The sequence below is a fragment of the Crassostrea angulata genome, chromosome 8 (assembly GCF_025612915.1).
Source record: "Crassostrea angulata isolate pt1a10 chromosome 8, ASM2561291v2, whole genome shotgun sequence".
NCBI classification, from domain to species: Eukaryota; Metazoa; Mollusca; class Bivalvia; order Ostreida; family Ostreidae; genus Magallana; species Magallana angulata.
The window spans coordinates 6,292,934-6,310,923 of NC_069118.1; the positions used below are offsets into that span (position 1 = coordinate 6,292,934).

The window sequence follows — 17,990 nt, forward strand, 5'->3', positions numbered from 1 at the left end:
TGTACATTAAAAAAAAGTAATGTACATTGAATACACTTTTTTAACATGACTGAAACGGGGGGTTTCAGTGAATTTTTTTATTGCAATACACAGAAATATGCATAAGATGACCAATTTTAATCATTTTTTTCTTCGGGAACAAATAATAAGGAAATCCACTATTCAACAACTAAGCCCCTGTGGTCAATGTAACCTACGTAACTTTCCCTATCGGTATAGGCCTATAGGAGAGTACAATCTCTTGATATATAGTTTGAATAAAAATATATGGCACTGTCAAGCTATCGAAAGTAGCTTGATTAAGCTGGTTCGTCATACTATTTTAATGTGCATTTTTTTTTCAGCATATGAAAGTAGATGTACGCAAAATACGAATAAGATTGGCATCGAATTAACATTATCCGCGGATTTGTGGTTTCTTTTCGTTTTGTGAAATTGCAAGTCCGTATTTTAGACAATCTCACTCCCAAGATGGCATACAAAGTTTTTCGTCGAACAAGAAAAGTTTCTTGCATGAATATTCTTTAACATGAAAGGTAACTCATTTTGGTTTTATTCGAATATTCATGACATAGTTTTAACTGTGCTTTAATGCACTGCATTCTTTTTTTATATTTGGGGAAATCGCCGATCGCACATCAAAGTAAGCATGCTGAAAAAGTTTGTCGTGGTATTTCTTATTTTGTGCGTTATCGAGGATTCTGTAAGTCTGGTTATTATGCTTTTGAAAACAACGTTTGTTCGATTCGTTCCATGATAAACCGATGAACCATTCATTTGTCGAAGTAAGCACATATTTTTGTGAATTTGATACTTTGTACATTATTCTTGTACGCATAATTGCCACATAGCGATTTATGAACACTATAAAACATATTGGAACATTGTTTCAAAACTGTAAATATGTTTGTTAATGTGACTTAAATTCTCATAAATCATTTGAAAATTTAAAGGATTTTTTTTTTTGGTGTGTGCTCTTAATTCATTATTTCTTTTGACTGTATTCAGCATCGACATTAGGTTAAACAGGTTGGGCACCAACCCTGTTCGGTGGTTTGAGTCCCATTAGGTGGTGTAATGCCTGATTGGTATACTTATTTTACCTACCAAATGGGACTCATTTTTTGTTCAACTCAAATTATGTTTTTCTGGGGGGGAAAGTGCATCAGGTTTACTTCCACAGCAAGTTCTTTGAATATTTGCTACACGATTAAACATTCGTATGAAAAATTCTATGCGTCAATTTTTCTGCACATGTTTTAAAAAAGGCCGAAATAAAATGCATCCAGAAGTTGTGTATAAACAAAGAGTTTTTGTCTTCAAAAAGATCAATTTAATTCAACATGGCCTCATTCCCTTAATTCTGTAATATTTTCGATTCCTATCATCTGAGCAAGTGAAAAACAATGAAATCGGTGATCTCTCATTTCGGCCTTTTTTTTTTTAACATGGAGACCTGAGCCATAGAACTGTTCATGTTCTAATGTTGTTCATTTTCAATTTTATTTGTTCTTTATTAAAAAATTCTATACAAGGCCTAAAAAAAAAGTTGTGTGTTTAAGGTAACCTGACCTAACCTACAAAAATGCCTCAATACTACCATTTTTAGATGTCTGTTTTAATCCGATTGTGAATTTTATCCTATTTCTATTAAAAAATCTGTTTTTAAATATGACACAAACAAACATTCTCAGGATTCATGCAGAAAAAATATGATAAAATTAAAAAAAATGCCTACCTACCTAACCTAATTTTTTATGTGATTCAAAATTGTTCGAAGAAAAAGAAACAACCACTTTTAAGGAAGATTTAAAAGGATCATTTAGTAAATTTTTTTTTAAATAAAATTCAATTTCAGCATGACTTCACATTGGCTACCATACTGGAGATCAAAATTGCGAGATTCCTTCATTATCCTACCAATCTAATTTTATTGTATTGGGCACTAAAATGTAGATAAGTAGATACATGTAACAGCAATTTTTAGAGGAATATGCATTTGATTAAGCCTTCTTTTATTCATGATTGTAATGCATATATTGTAAAGATTTTCCCCATATATTTTTACGGTTCTTTGAAATTGTATGCTCAATGAAGAAAATTGTCAAATATGGCTGCCAAGTGAATTAACACAATGAGAAAATATTAACATTTTAGTATAGAATGGGATGGGGTATTTTCCCACCAGAGGCATTTGCCTTGATACATTATGTTTAAGATTCAAATTTTGTTCTTAGAAATAAGCTGCTTTTAAAAATAAACCTGAAGTTATAGTACCGATCAGACCCAACAAGTATTGAACTAAGCTCATATGGCTTGATTTTGTTATTTTAGATTAGATTAGTACTTTAACATAATATATGATATTTTTTTCATCTCAGAATCATTATTCATAATAACAGAATATATATTTACATTATTAAAATGAGAGGCAATAATATGATGAGGGTTGACAAGCTCATTTGTCTTCTGTGCATCTCTGAGAGAGAGAGAGAGAGAGAAAGAGAGATTTGGAAATTTAAAATATTTATTGAACATCATAGAATCTAGGAGACATAAAGATGTACCAGTATTTATATATATGGTATTTTTTTTCTCTTTCAGATTCATGCAAGGAACTTTTTGCTCTGAAAAAACACTTCTGAGTTCAGTTTCCGGTATTTTCCCTTTTTCGCAACATTAAATCAGACATCATGGCTGACGATGCAGGCCACAAAGCCATGTTGTACTTCCTGGAGATTCTGATGAACAGCCCCGCCCCCCTCACCATCAGTCAGCTGGCTGGGCGATTCGGAAGCAGAAACTTCACCTCAGAGATGAGGCAAGCTGCTGGGGGAAACGAAACTGGACTGAAGAAATTTCTTCAAAAATATCCTTCTCTTTTCACAGTAAATGGAAACTTGGTAAATGATCATTTTATTTTAGTTGAGAGAATTGTAACTATTTGTCATTGAGTGGAGAATTTTTAAAGTCTCCCAGAAAATCATTCACTTAGATGGAGCACACTATCAACTGTTTTACCAACAGTGATAGAATAATTGATCAGTTTATGGCTGTATCCTGCTAACAATTTAAATTTTGTTGAAATCTGGATCTCTTTTAGTTCTCTGAATTTTTATCTTTTACTATAATAGGTGTGCTTAAATGACGGAACAGCCTCACTTGGGAGTAACTTTCGTGAAAGCAGTCCTGCTTCGTCCACAGGTCTTCCAGAAGTTTCGGTGGAGACGGAGGCAGTCCAGTATTTCAGAGGTAAAATGATGAAGAAGGGCGAAAAGTGGATGCCGATCAACAGTCTGGCCGGGCACCTGTCCCAGGCTAGTGTTGAAATCCGGGAATGTGTCGGACCACAAAGTGAATTCAGAGATTGGCTCTTGAGACATCCTCTAATTTTCGAAATTGAGGGAGAGAATGTCAGCCTAAAAGATAACATCACATACAGTGCTATCAATCCAAATGCAGAAGCCATCGAAGACGTAGAATTGAAGTCTAGGTTTAACCAGGACAAAGAGCAGTTTGTTCCGCCTATCACCCCAAAGAGCAAACGCAGACCCAAATCTTTGGACATGCTGGAACCTAGGTCCCCTCTCATGTCCCCAAGGTCACCAATGGTCAACAAAAATCTCCCTACCCCCAGCCCCAACCCCAGGTCTGGACCAGCTACAATGACTGCTAATGAGTACAAGGCTGTGATGTTCATTAAAAGCATCATAGAGAAGAAGGGGGATATGAAGCTAGCTGCTCTTACCGGTCATTTTAGCCAGGCTCCAGAGAGTCTAAGGAACACCATTGGTTGGACTAAGAGTGATCTGAGTAAATTCCTTGCAGATCATGGTAACATCTTTACCATTACTGAAGATGAGGTGGTGTCTGTCATTAAGAATGCAAGGCTTAATGTTATAATTACAGGCAGCCGACCTCAAGTTAGCCCCAAGCCTGTCGTCACGGCCAGAAAGGGGCGAATATATCACATTGCCAAACTGTGGGGCATTATTGATCTTGGTCGTCATGAGCATGTCTTTATCGACAGAAATATATTTGGAAAGCACATTGACGACCTGAATAAGGTTTTGACTGTTGGAGAGATGGTTTGCTTTGATGCAATTCCTGCCCCCAAAGGCAGCAGAGCTAGATGGAGAGCCACGAAGGTTTGGAAGGAGAATGAGTCCATAGAGGATCTGATAGAGAAGGTTGCCACAAGGCTGCAGCTGCCTATAGATGGCATTCCTTACAAGGAGCCTCCTAGTCCTATAGCTAACATTGATGAAGAAATGCGTAGGATTATTCCAGAGTTAAATGATAGCAGTATTACAGCTGTGCCTATAAGTGTGGGCGGAATCAAATACGCCTTTGCTGATGCTGTTCCAAGTGGAACGGGGGTCGTTCCAGTTTGGAACTTCAAACATGCAGAGCTTGAAGGCATGAAAGATGTTGATGATTTAGATCTAAGTGATGAAAACGAATCTCCCAATCTGTCGATGGTGGCTGAGAGGTATTACATGAACAGATCTGTGCTGGGGGACAGCCCAAGGGAGGAAAAGTCCCTCACAAACGGCCACATCGACGAATCGGTGCTGGTATTAGCAAATGACGAAAAGCCACAAGAAGCCCCTGCCTCCCCCGTGAAGAAGACAGCTGAGGCAGGGTGTCAGACAATCGTCACCGGGGAAGTTCTTGCCACTCAGCTTTTTCATGAAGAGTTCTGATCACGTTTTGGTCTGTACAAGCACACGTAATGAGATTTGTACCTTCACGAGCACTGGTTTCTTAGCTGAAACGTGAATATTGAGGTTTTTGTGCAATGGATATTTATTTTATTTGTTTTTAAGCCCTCTGTCTTATGTCTGGTGATTGTGCACCAAGGATCGCGACCAGAGTTTTGGAATGGTTTGCTTATGGTTTCTATTTATTATTATATTTTACTATAAGAATTTTTACCTGTATGGTTTGTGCTAGTAGTGACGAGGAAGTTTTGTGCATCAGTGTTCATCCTTTACACTTGTTGGTTTTTTTTTTACCTCTGGTAATTTTTTTCTATTGCTTCCATTAATTTAAATGATGTTTTACTTTACATGCATTGTTGTTATAATATTGATAAAACCTTAATCAATTTTGGTAAATTTTCTTTTAAGAAATTATGGAAGTATGAATTTTGATAAAAACCAACTTAATTTGTCATATTGTTTTTTGTTGACATGGCCACAACGAAATTCCATGCCCAACATCTGTAAAAAAAATTGTAACAATTTCAGTGAATTGGGAATGGTATGTGATTTTTGACTGCTAACTAAAGAGATGCTAATCCAATCTTGGAGGATGCAAACCCTCATTTGTTGTATTTTCAATCAATTTTGTGCTCGTTTCATGCCATTATTTGTGTGCTATTCTGAATGGACATTACCATTGAACTTTTGTGCCTTTGTCTCTGCATTCAAAGCATTTTAGTGACATGAGTATTGAAAATTAGTTTTTCTCATCTATCAAGATTTTTTTGAGGGCTAGTTAGCTAGACCAGTTCCAAACGTTTGCATGCTCTTTAGGATTGCAGGTGTCAAGATTTTGTGGATTTAACGTAGTGTTCGTATCATAAGGAAATTTGCCTTTTGGTTGTGATACACTTGTTCCAGTAAACTATTCAGTTTCATGTAAACAAAGCTGTGCATTGTTAGGTATTGTACATATGCTAGTTTGTTTTCAGTGCTTATGCAAATCAAACCCATTCTCCACAGACAAGGTGAGATAACTGCGGAATGAAATACAGGGTATGAATGTGGGGCAGTGTGTTCTGGTGCAGTATATTTATTTTTATAAGGATAATCGATTTATATTAATTAAAAACACCTCAATTAGTATGGCTGGAGCTTCATCCCTAGAGATTGACTTGTTGTAGAAGGCTGTCTTTTCAGAATCAGATATGCAATTTTACATTAGTGTCACATTGTGATCAATGTTTTGTATCATTTTTTTTTAAACGTACACTTTTAGAAGTGTTACTCTTGAAAAGAGAGGTATATGGCTGTATATTTTTAATAATAATAATTTTTTACTGTATATTCATCTTTTAATTATTTATTGTAATGTTTACTTCTTTGATAAACATGTTTATCCACTTGCTTTGGAAGCAACGTTTTATTATATAGAGCTGATCATCACAAATTTCAAGTGAAGTAAGCAAATATTTTAGAAATTTACTCTGGTTTTAAATTAAAATGAATTTTTAAAATCTCTTCTTGTTTGTACATTACATTTTTCACTGCCTTGGGCTGTTTCATAAGGTGAGGAGTCAGCTTTTTTATTTCTATGTTCAGACTTCTTAATAATTTTGTTCAGCATTCTAACCTTCAGCCTGTATGGTGAATTTTATTCATGTTGTCAGGTTTTGTAAAGAAATGGTTAAAATTGAAATAATTTTCTTGATATGTTTTAACGATGAAGTGTGAGTGTGCAATTTCTAAACTTATTTACATGGTTCCTCGTCTTTTATGACTGCCATATCAAATTTTTTTTCAGTGTCAAAATTAAATAAATATTTGTACAGTGTATCATATGGTACTCTGTAAACGCAGGGAAGATATTAATTTTTTAATCGCTGTCTCTCAAAAATCAGAAAAAAATATGATAACAAATTGCTAATACTTCATTCATAACAATAATGTAATTTCTCTACTCATCCAATTTTTTTGTAAGATTGGTTGGTTGTGCCTCAGAGACATTCAGTATTCATGATAGATGAGTTCAGGGGTTGGTAGACTCACACACTCAAATCTAGTCATCCCTGATGACCAAGGGGAATTTCGAAAGAAGACGAACCCTGTTTCGAGAAGCCTTCTAAATTGTCTTCTTTGAAAACCATTCTTTTTTTTCTGGAAGGCTTATGTGATATTAAAATTTACAGCATAATCCATGCTTGACAATATTTCATGTTACTTTATAATTTGATTTTAAGAAATTGAAAGATGATTTATTTTGTAATAAATTAAATTAGAAAAATAGAACAGATTAGTTGGTCAGAATTCAATTTTTTAGCCATATTGTATCGAAGTTAGATTTGTAAAAAAAGAATCGAATTTCATGACGATTGTCAATTTCAATTTAAATTATGTAGAACTATTGGACATTATGTAATCAAGACCACTGCATATTTTGTAATTATAGTTAACTCATATATCTCTGTATCTCAGCTACCTCATATCTCGTAAATAAAAAACCTGGAAAAATATTGTATCACTACCAACCAAAGAAAATGTAGTACATGTAATTACTTTACTTATTCCTGTATAATCTGGGGTTTTGTAACAGTTATATTGATTATTATATTGATTATATAGAAAAATAAGAAAACAGTTTGACCAAAGAGAATTGGAAAATTGTCTGATATTTACCGTCTGTTTATAAATTATCTCATTTTTCTTTCTCCATTGTATTTTTTTTCAAAAACCACACTTTTGGTCCAAACCAACGTCTGATGTACATATGGTGTTAAATTGTATTTGCAAGCATTGAATAAAAATGACAAAACTTGGAATTTATACACCGTGTTTGTCTGTGGGTTTTTTTTACAAGCGGTACAATTTCCACTTCCGGTTATATTAATAAGACTTGAGTGACCCCCCCCCCCCCCCCCCCCACCACCGTACGATACCCTAGGATTAAGAGAGATTCAGTGAGAATTGATGGAATTTCATTTACTTCTTAATATAATAAGTTGGTGGAGAAATATGACTAAAATTTGTACCAAAACAGGACTTTGTACCATAGATATGAGTGGATCATTAGTTCACAGATTTGGCAGCTAGTTTGATTTTAACCATACACTGCTATATCATGCTGAAGATCGGTTAAAAGCAGTTTTACAATTTTTAAGAACATGATTATTCAAACTAAGACTTTTTTTTGTCAACCTTAGAGTGAACAACAATAGGTTTTCTGAAAACGTACAAGATTCAATTGCGTACATTGTATCAAAATATATCAAATACATGGAGCAAATAAAAAGAAAAACACTTAGCTTAAGATGAGCATCTTTTTATGATTTTTCATTAATTTTATTTCACTGGACAAATAGAACCATTTTAAAAAGAGTTTGGACTTTAAGTATTGTTGTGTCAAACGCCATGTGACGAAGGCCTGTCTATTTCATTATAGGCCACTCAACCAGGATATGTCTGGATTTTGAGCGAAGACTACGCAATCGGTGTAGATTTCACTTGAAACCAGCGTCATTTTAACTTGTTTTGACGCAAGAAATAGATAGTTACATCCTTCTGAAAGTCCAAGGTCTTGTTCATTCTAATGGATCCACCAGGTTAATACTTGATTTTGAATTTTCAATTCAATAAAGGGACCAATGAATAAGGAGCTGTGTAGTTTTTGTGACGGGATTGTTTTTTAGAATATATGATAAAATTCCTAATATACAGTGTATATGCCATATCCACACGCACAACATTGATGAGTATAAGCCTCTGAATATCGCATGCCTTTTATGAAATAATACTTAAAATGAAACAAGTGCAGTCATGCCTTTGAAGCAATTTTAGTGGCTCGCGATCAACTATGATCAAACTTTACAAACCTGTGCTTCTAAGAGCAAACAACGTACAAAAAGCAACTAATATAACGGAAGATAAAATGTCTACAAAAGAAGAATCGTTTGAAACATTGTTAGGAGGGGACGGGTCAAACGGAATGTATTTATAGTCTGCCAGAGACAATATGTCATCTCTGAAAGAGCTGTCCTTTCGAACAAACACGGGAGGTAAACCAATAGGTGCATTTACAGTCACCATCCCTGGGTTCATGTCAGTTTTATTCCACAGATAAATCCACTTATCATTTGGAAGGTATACGTCTTTTTTCACGACATTTGGGTGAATAACGGGGGCTACAAGTATATCGGCGCCATACATATATTGGTACTTTATATCAAATGTCTTTTGATCCCCTGGATACATGAGAAACAAGGGTCTTTGAAGCGGGAGACCGGAAGTGACGTAATCATCCATGGCGGCAGACGTGTAGTTGGACAACGCTTTGTGCTGATCAACCAAACGCTTGAACAGACGAAGAATGGTGACAGAAGTGTACATCTGAACATTGTAACCCGGCTGATTGCCTGCAAATAAACGGAACTCCAGAAATCAAATGTACGAGAATTGAATGATTAGTTTGTGTTAGACCTGGGTAACGGATACCGGCGTTGTCTCTTTAAACCTTGTTATAGGACGTGTAATGGATGCTGTGAAAGATATGCTGGATAAATGCAATGCAGTATCATGACTTGGATAATTCTCACACGCCGTACCTTCGTGAGTCCTCATTACTGGCGAGAACACGGCCATTTCAGCAGACCTGAGCAGTAACTCCGCCGACCTTTTCAGACCCAAGGCCCCAAACGTGGTGTACAGACCGATGTCAATGTGGGTCATACCTATCCCACAGAGACCCGAGGACAGGGCCGAGGGGACCACGGAGGGGAGGCCGTCACCCTCGCTCCAATCCACGTTCTGGTCACCAAGCCACATCAAGGTCGTGAATTTTGAAGTACCTGAAATAAACAGTTTACTATTCAACGTGTATCGGGAAGGTAAAAGTATAGACTAGTATAACTTGGAGAAAATCCACATCCACCAAGGAAAAGGAAGATGTTTTATTTTGGCAATTTGTTCTCAAGAATGGCACATTTGAATGGCAGATATAGTGGTTAATCTAATATTGCACGTAGTGCTTCATTCGTATAGGTCACGACTGAGCTCTATTTACCTGTATGTCCAGCCCGCATCCAGAACACCACCTCCCCCTCCTTTCCCGACTCCTGGACAGCCTCCCGATTTAACTTGGCCCACAGAACCGGCCAGTGATTGTGGAACATTGCCCCAGAGCCTCCCATCAGAATGGCATCGACAGGAAGGTACTCCCCGAAATCTGCCATCCACCCGCCAATACCAAGGTCTATTATATTCCTCTTGATTTGGTCTTAATATTGAAATCGTTATTAACATTAATCTGCATGGATTTCGCATAAAAAAGGAAAATTTCATGTTATATAAAAACATAACGCTAAGCGTTGTTAATTTGGACACAATATACATGTACATATTAAGCAATGAAAAAGTTGCATTAGTATGGACAGCCAATAGATATGACTGCTGTTTAGTCAGTTAGCCCACCTTTGTACCAGTTGTAGGCGGCGCCATTGGTGAGGTCCACGATCCCACAGAAGAATTCGCCAAAGTTAAAGAGATAGGTCTGACCGGTCCTGTTTTTGACGAGGTAATCATTCTTCTCTGCCTCCTTGAAGAGAGGGCCTTGGTTGTTAAGATTGGGGTTCATATACACAGTGACCCTCACGCCATCCTGCTTCAGTTCCTTGATTTTCTTGTCTAAATCTGGAATATGAAATGAGCTTTGGTATAAGAACAGTATTGTTATAACACAGGAAGGTACTCAACAATGTGTAGCTTTTGGTGTTGTATCCTGTTAAATCTAACGGTATTGCATGGTCTTCCGAGCAAAGGGGACTTTTCAAGCATTCATAACAAATTTTGATTTTACCATAATTGTTTTGAATGTACAATGTACCAAAGAAAATGAAGAGCATGAGGTTTAAAAGACCAGGCTCCACCGTCACCAAAATTTTCAAGTCCCTCAACTCATTCCTCAACTCAAATTCTTTAATAAAAGTGCATAAACTTGAGGTCTAACCTCAGATTTGAGGCTTAGTATTGACTTCAGGAAAGTTGGTGACGACGGAGCCTGGTTGAAAAGAATTATTTCTTCGCATCTTACTAATACACTGACATCAGCTGATTTCATTTTTGCTCACTGACCAGGGTACCTCGTGGATTTGACATTTGCTCACTGACCTGGGTACCTCGTGGCATTCCATTGCCAGTTCCAGAACACTCTTTGGCCAAACGAAGTTCTGATGATCCCCGACCAGTCCTGGATCCACAGACCCCGGATGTTGACACCCTCGGCCTTGGCTTGCTGGTACCTTTTCATCATCTGGAGAAAAAGACATATATTCTTAGACTAAGTATTGAGAACTAGAAGAAAATAGCACAGATTATTGATGTTATGATTTGTTAAGAGTTATTTTTACTTAATAATTGTTCAATACTGTAATTTAACTAAAACATAGTAGTTTTGCCATAAATCACGAATTTAAGTCTTCTGATAATATAACAATGTTAGAGAGCCTTGCATGTATATTGTAAGCCAGTATTCGGATACTTTTTACTTCTAACTTACGACGTCAGTCCCTCCCTGGACTCCCATGATGATACCATCATACACCCATGGAGGAAGTTTTGGCATTCGTCCAAACAAGGACGACAGGTTTCCTACCAACGGCTGAAAAGATGGCGAGGATTTGAAGTAGATGTCACCGAAGTCTCCATTGATGAACACTTGGTGAAAGGTCGGCAAGCTGAAGTCAAAGACCATGTAGCTGGTGGTGGTGAAGTGAAAGTAGTACTTCCTGGACGTGATGAAGGTGGGCTGGGGGAAGTAGGTGGTGGCGAAGTCTCCCCCACCCCCCGTCTGGAGGTCGGCAAAGAACGTGGTGTTGGTCCTCTTGTCTCGCCCAACACCTGAATGTATTTGTAAATTAAAGAAGAAAATACCTATGTTTGTATTTATATTCATGGGCATTAATTTTCGTTGATTTAATGAAATGACTGATTCAAAGATACGTTAATGCTAACATTAATACATTATGTTTTTAGAAACGCACTTTAGGGATGCATTTATTTTTGTAGATAAACTCAATAACGATATCCACAGAAGTTTGGTATTCAACGAATATTGATGAAACCACATAGCAATAGCAAGAGAAAAGGAAAAAACGAACGGAAAGATAAACATTGTAATCTTTTCCACTCCCCAAAGACGGCCTTATTAAGAACTTCATATTTTGATTTTCTAATGCAATACTTTTATGGAAATATAAAGCAAACATGATCAAATATTTTATAATATTCCAATATTCAGTCATGTATAACTTGACTATGTACAACGCTTGTATCTGATTATGTTTTCAAACATTTGGGGTCGATGTCCGTATTTTGAGTTACTCTGAACTCCGTGACACGACAGTTATCTTGTGTCCCTGGGTCCTGTCTAATGTTTACGATATGTGGGTCATTAAATGTATTGGTAAACTATACAGGTGTATTGTAAATATTGTACGTGCTGGTAGTAGTTATCTGTCGCGTGATATCATAGGTGTACATGTGGTAATGTTTTACCGTTTCGTGAATAGCATTACACACGTCTGTGTAATGCCTGTTGCATTTGTCTGGAGGGGGTTCTTTTGGTTGGTTTATTTTTTTCTAATAAAAAATATTGCCAAACGAGAATGTGCATGCGTCTCTCATACTCAGTCATGTGTAAAATCATTCTTTGGAGATCAAACCAGTATACATATACTTCAATATAACTGTCAATATTTTGGGTAGTGATTCAAATGTTTACTAGTATGTATACATGAATGTTTGCAATGTCAAGTCACAAATAGCTTGTTGTCAAATTACCAAATACTACTGCAACAAGCCAAATGAAGACCGACTAGTCATATGTATTGTGTGACGTCAATGACCTGTATTTTGTGACGTCAGTGACCGAGTTCGTGTTGTTTTGCAGCGGTAAATACACCTGCTGAAAGATGAATACGGTTCACATAGTTAGATCTGTGACAGCCAACAGATATATAAACATCTCTACGCACCAACCCACGGCATAGATTGAAGAAAATATTGTAATTTTATAAAGTCTGAGGCCAATAAGATTCTTTTTTAATTAAATTGTTTAATATTATTCCAAGGATTATTTTCAATCGAAATGATTTATCAAGGATTTAAGAAACTGGTTTTCTGAATATTTGAAAGTTAAATTATTAATTATGAATCCTAAACTAGAATCTTATGCACGACCTAACTAATACAAAACCCACTGAAGTAGAATCTTCTGCGATAAAATACCGGTAGTCATACAGAGCGCTAACATCTGTCAAATCTGTGGGGGTTCTTTCGTGGGAGTATATTTAGAAAAGAAACATGTAATTACATGTATATTAAGAGGGGATATGTAGAGAGAAAATATGTTATAAGTTCGTATGTATCTTAACTCATCACCAGTTATGTTATGATTTTGCACATCAATACTAGTAATATAAACTCTAACCTCTACTTCCCCTTTCAACTTCGTAGATTGTAATGCTGTTTGTCATGACTGTATCGGTATAATACAACCAACATACACCAAATGTACCCGGCTATCAGTACTTTCAGTACTTTTATATTACTTTAAAAAGCTTTTTATAAACTTTATAAATGAGTAAACTAAACTATCTAGTGAATGTCTGTGATTTGATACATGAGTTATTCTTCTTATCGCAGGAGTGCAACACCTTAAGCTCAAAATTTAATGCAACACCTTAAACTCCAAAATTTTTAACTTTATTGTATTGAAGTGGACACGCACCTTGCTCTCGCGTCCATATTGGGTAGGTGAGGTCGTCGGAGCGTAGGGAAGAGAAGAACTCCAACGAGTTGTAGGTCCTCTCCCTCAGGTTAAGGTGGGTGAACTGCTCACCCCCGCCGTAGATTTTGTCTGAGGGGGAGGCCGCCAGGACCACCCAGGTGTGGGTGTAATTGTGACCGACTTTTTTAAACGATACGACTAGGTCCTGGTCGAGCTTTGTCTCAAAAGTAACCTGAACCTTTAAGAATAAAAGTATCAAGAGGAGAATGAATTGCATTGTCCATCTTTACAACTTATAAAGAAAAATAATTCTGCTAAAGAAATTAAACTAAACTTAATTGGAAATCTTCAAATTGATTTAGGTCTTACTTGTTACATTAATTAATTGTCGTTGTAATAAAACCATTATTTAATAATGTACATGTATTTTTATTTATTGAATTTGCTTATGACAAACGAAGATTTACTGTGTAAATTCCGCCATCTGTGAAGTTATAAACGTCCGAGGTATTTGTTTTCTGGATATTTGAAATTCTCCGTAGTGCGATTTTTTCTTGTATGTAGTTTCTCACATGGAAGTTCCCTAAGGCTTCCACAAAAACTGTCCTTCCCTGTCCAACATAAAACGCAGGTGACTGCAGGGTGTGGTTCAATACCTGTAAATAACAGAAATTGAACTGTATTAAGGAATCGTGATGATTTTCAAACAACTGTTGCTTAGTCAAGATTGTTAAATACATGTAAATAGTGTATTGTGTATTTTGATATTGTTGGTGACATATTATCGTTTTACAAACAGCGTGCCAGAATGCTTGTCGGGCCGTGTTAAAATTTTGTACTCTGATTATCATACATGTATTACTCATCGATTGGTTGTTCGATTTCATTGAAGTTAATACTAATTTGCATATCAAGCACAGAACACAGAAACGCACTGACCAATGCCATTACTAGTATATGATGTTTTGGTAGTGAATATCAACACGTGGACAGTACAAAGTCTGTTGTTTGTTAAATTTATTTATTAATGTTTTTAACTGAATATCCGTTAATATCCGATAGTTTCCGTAATATTTGGTTTACTTCAAGACTGGTTATTTTATGCAAGAGCGCTTCCGCTCCCAGTATAAATAGATTTACCGGGGAGTATTCGATTAATGCGACGTCCGTTAAACAAGTAAAAACGTTTGAGGACGTTTATTTCATTTGAATACATTGTCTATCATCCCCTTTCTAGCGTTTTGTTACCGATATGAAAATTGGTGAAACAGTATGTAACTGTTAGTACCACATGCAGAAGACCCCGTCAAGGAGGTCCAAGTTAAATGGTGTAGCCATACTACTATAAATCACTTATTTCTAGGCAAATATATTAAATACATTTAACAAACAACAAGATTTGGACGTCCACGTGTTGATATTCACTACCAAAACATCATACAATGGCATTGGTCAGTGCGGTTCTGTGCTTGATATGCAAATTAGTATTAACTTCCATGAAATCGAACAACCAATCGATGAGCAATATGATAATCAGCGTACAAAATTTTAGCACGGCCCGACAAGCAAACTGGCATGCATATGCTGTTAGTGAAACGATAATATCTGTAGGGAAATCAAATAAAGTGATGGGGCTGTCGGAAGCTTCTTAGTATATATAATAACAGAAGCTTTAACATTACAAATGTTATAGTTTGTCAGAGTAATTTTTTTCAAAATTAATTATAATAGAATTCTCCATATAATCAAACACTAGACTCATATTTTGTACGTGTTTGCTGTGTTTTTTATGTTATCCCGTGCCTTAATCTCCAATTTGTCATTTTGACTATTACCATTCCTCTTGAACATTGCAGACTAATTCAAACAAATGTACTCGTGCATGATTATACAGGTGATTTTAGATAAACAACAAACCTTGCATTGCTTTCTTGAAGTTATATGTACATAAATCATTCACACAAGATAGGCAGTTCGTGTATTTACAAAACGATAAAATGCGGTCACAGCAAACAACTTATTCGTTGCCTGCTACAACACATTTACGTTTAGAGTAAAATGACTCAGAATTAGACTCCGTGTTTGGACACTCTTAAGATATAAACGAATTCGAGATACATGTGAAATTGGTTTGCTTGAGTTTGCTTGGTTACTGGCCTTAGAGTTTAACATTTTTTATTCACTAACATATCTTAAATCTAACTGACTCACACGGGTAAAGTTTCATTCAACAAAAGCATTATTGACCGGACCAATATCCATAGATTTACTATCACAATAAATTACTATCAAATTGATACACGCGGTTTTAACTATATAGGTCAGATATGAATGATATGAAGGGATATTGTCCAAATCCTCAAGAGCATCTGGAACATTTTGCACACTTACTATATCATAGAAAAGAGACTTTCTTTTTAAAAAAAAAACACTTTAATATATATACATGCATGCAGTACTTAACTTTACATTAACACGGTTTAATGAAAATCATTTTGAAGAAATAAAGTACTAGTATGTTTAAAAATATGTATATAATAAGCAAGGAATACTGTACTACGCTTACCGTGACGTCATTGATTTGAACGGTCAGTGATCCCTGTCCTTCTGTTATTACGTAATTTTTAGCAGCAGACGACAGTGACGTCAGCAGAAGCACTTCCAAAACTAGGCACCAATACACTTTCGAAATATAAATTTAATAAAACATGTACCTTCCTTGATACAAGTATATATATATTCATAACCAAAAGCATAGGGATTACGTTTGCTCTCATATCTGCTAATTCGTCGTATTTTAGATAATTCGTTTAAAAATAGCAGCAAATAACATCATACACTTACCCGCCCACCAGCCCATGTCTGTAGACCGTCTGTGCCGGATCGTTAAGACGTCGGTTTACACCCGTTATCAACCACCTGTATTCACCTAGTTCACATCCGGGACTTATCTTTTTATGGATTACTGTTTCTTTGATTGTGTTTTTTATTTTAATTCAACTTTTTTGGATGATGGATGACAATAACAGTTATCATTTGTTACAATGTTATATACATGCCCCCTAAATGCAAGATAAATTACGCCACCTTAGCAAACATTGGGGTTTTGAAATTATAATCAATTAGACTGTTCCTTATCGACGAACGCTGATAATTATTGACCTGATCAAGGACATGCGGTCACGACTTACGGCACCAGTGCAACTGCAATTATACTGTTTCATTCATTCTTTATTTCTTTAAGCTTTGCAGCTCATCAGATTTTACAAATTAAACATATTAAAGTACAGAAGTGGGTATTTTACAGGAGCCCCTATTACATTGTACATACATAAATATGAACAATTGACATAAGTAAAGGCGAAAAAGATAAAAAAAGAACAACATCTACACTTAATTACATATATCGTTTCTTAATTTCATACTATAATAAATGTATTTGCCGAGGTTACACATATCTTTAAAATTTTCGTTATTAAACAATTGCAACAGCTTGAACATCGATGGTTTCTCATAAAAATACTTTTTAATGTATTTTTGACGGTATTGAATATATACTGGACACACTAAAATAAAATGGAATTCATCTTCAACATAATTTTTACATGAAAAGCAGTTCCTTTGGGCTCTTTGTGTATTATTGTACCTTCCAGTTTCGATAGCTAAACGATGAGAGGACAATCTTAATTTTGATATACACTGTTGAAATTTTACAGGGACTGACTTTCTGAATTCAATACCATGTCATTTAGAAAATTTTGAATTAAGTGAGTAGCTGTGAATACAATATTTACATAACAGCCATACTACTGGAAAATGTTATTGCCTCGTATGTTTTCATGTTAATATTCCAGAGTCTTTGTCTGTGAAAACTCTACGAATCAAAGTAATTTATAGTCCAATACATTTCATCAGTGACGCAAATGACGTATTGTGGTTTGCATAAATGTACGGAATTAAAAAAAGTAAGAATGTTAATAATCTTATATTCAATCAAACAATTGGTACATAAGTTCTACATGTACATCTTAAAGAATCATCCTTTTAGTTGTATGAGGTGATCAAATATACGGTCGGGCGTGAATAACTCATATAAGACTAAAAGAATGAAAAACATTATAGTTGTAACGTGTTTGAGTTTGGTGAATTAGTTCAGTCTGGGGAATGTGTTAATGTACAATTATAACGTATACTTTGAGGGAGTCAGCAAGATTCCAGTCCCCCTCAAGCAAGGGGAGGCGAATCTTGCTGACTCCCTCAATTGGATACTTGACATGTATCTGTTTTATTATTCCGATACAAAAAAAGTTCGAATTAATATAATTCTTCGTATTTATCCAATTAAGCATTGAATCAATATTTTTTAAAGATAGTTTCATAACTGCACCGGTGTGTGCATACAAATTGAGTACACGCGTTATGATACTATATTTTAAAAAGAAATGATTTCATGCTTATATTTACTTTTTGCTAACTTCTTGCCTTGTCTGCAAAATTGTGATTAT

The 17,990-nt window shown here is 35.6% G+C and overlaps 2 protein-coding genes across 2 annotated transcripts; one reads left to right on the forward strand and one right to left on the reverse strand.

The window, feature by feature from the left end:
* The first annotated feature begins 411 nt into the window (after positions 1 to 411).
* LOC128159437 (uncharacterized) lies at positions 412 to 7,531 on the forward strand. The gene is made up of 3 exons (XM_052822536.1): positions 412 to 536; positions 2,605 to 2,903; positions 3,135 to 7,531. The coding sequence occupies exons 2-3, from the start codon at positions 2,694 to 2,696 to the stop codon at positions 4,704 to 4,706; spliced, it is 1,782 nt and encodes a 593-aa protein (XP_052678496.1). The 5' UTR covers positions 412 to 536; positions 2,605 to 2,693; the 3' UTR covers positions 4,707 to 7,531.
* Positions 7,532 to 8,009: 478 nt separating this feature from the next.
* On the reverse strand, positions 8,010 to 16,445 carry LOC128160316 (sulfoquinovosidase-like). The gene is made up of 10 exons (XM_052823614.1): positions 16,330 to 16,445; positions 16,052 to 16,167; positions 13,953 to 14,141; positions 13,486 to 13,723; positions 11,254 to 11,594; positions 10,866 to 11,007; positions 10,170 to 10,388; positions 9,763 to 9,975; positions 9,305 to 9,547; positions 8,010 to 9,115 (listed from the first exon to the last, which is right to left on the reverse strand). Exons 1-10 carry the CDS (start codon positions 16,343 to 16,345, stop codon positions 8,568 to 8,570), a joined length of 2,265 nt encoding a protein of 754 aa, XP_052679574.1. The 5' UTR covers positions 16,346 to 16,445; the 3' UTR covers positions 8,010 to 8,567.
* Positions 16,446 to 17,990: the final 1,545 nt, after the last annotated feature.

Excerpts from the sequence above, each read along its gene's own strand:
- LOC128160316 (XM_052823614.1), bottom strand. Across the intron at positions 14,142-16,051 it reads TTCAAATCAATGACGTCACG|GTATTGAACCACACCCTGCA; the intron begins GTAAGCGTAGTA and ends TGTTATTTACAG. Across the intron at positions 13,724-13,952 it reads CAGATGGCGGAATTTACACA|GTTCAGGTTACTTTTGAGAC; the intron begins GTAAATCTTCGT and ends TTATTCTTAAAG.
- LOC128159437 (XM_052822536.1), top strand. The coding sequence starts at position 2,694 with ATGGCTGACGATGCAGGCCACAAAGCCATGTTGTACTTCCTGGAGATT. Across the intron at positions 2,904-3,134 it reads TCACAGTAAATGGAAACTTG|GTGTGCTTAAATGACGGAAC; the intron begins GTAAATGATCAT and ends TTACTATAATAG.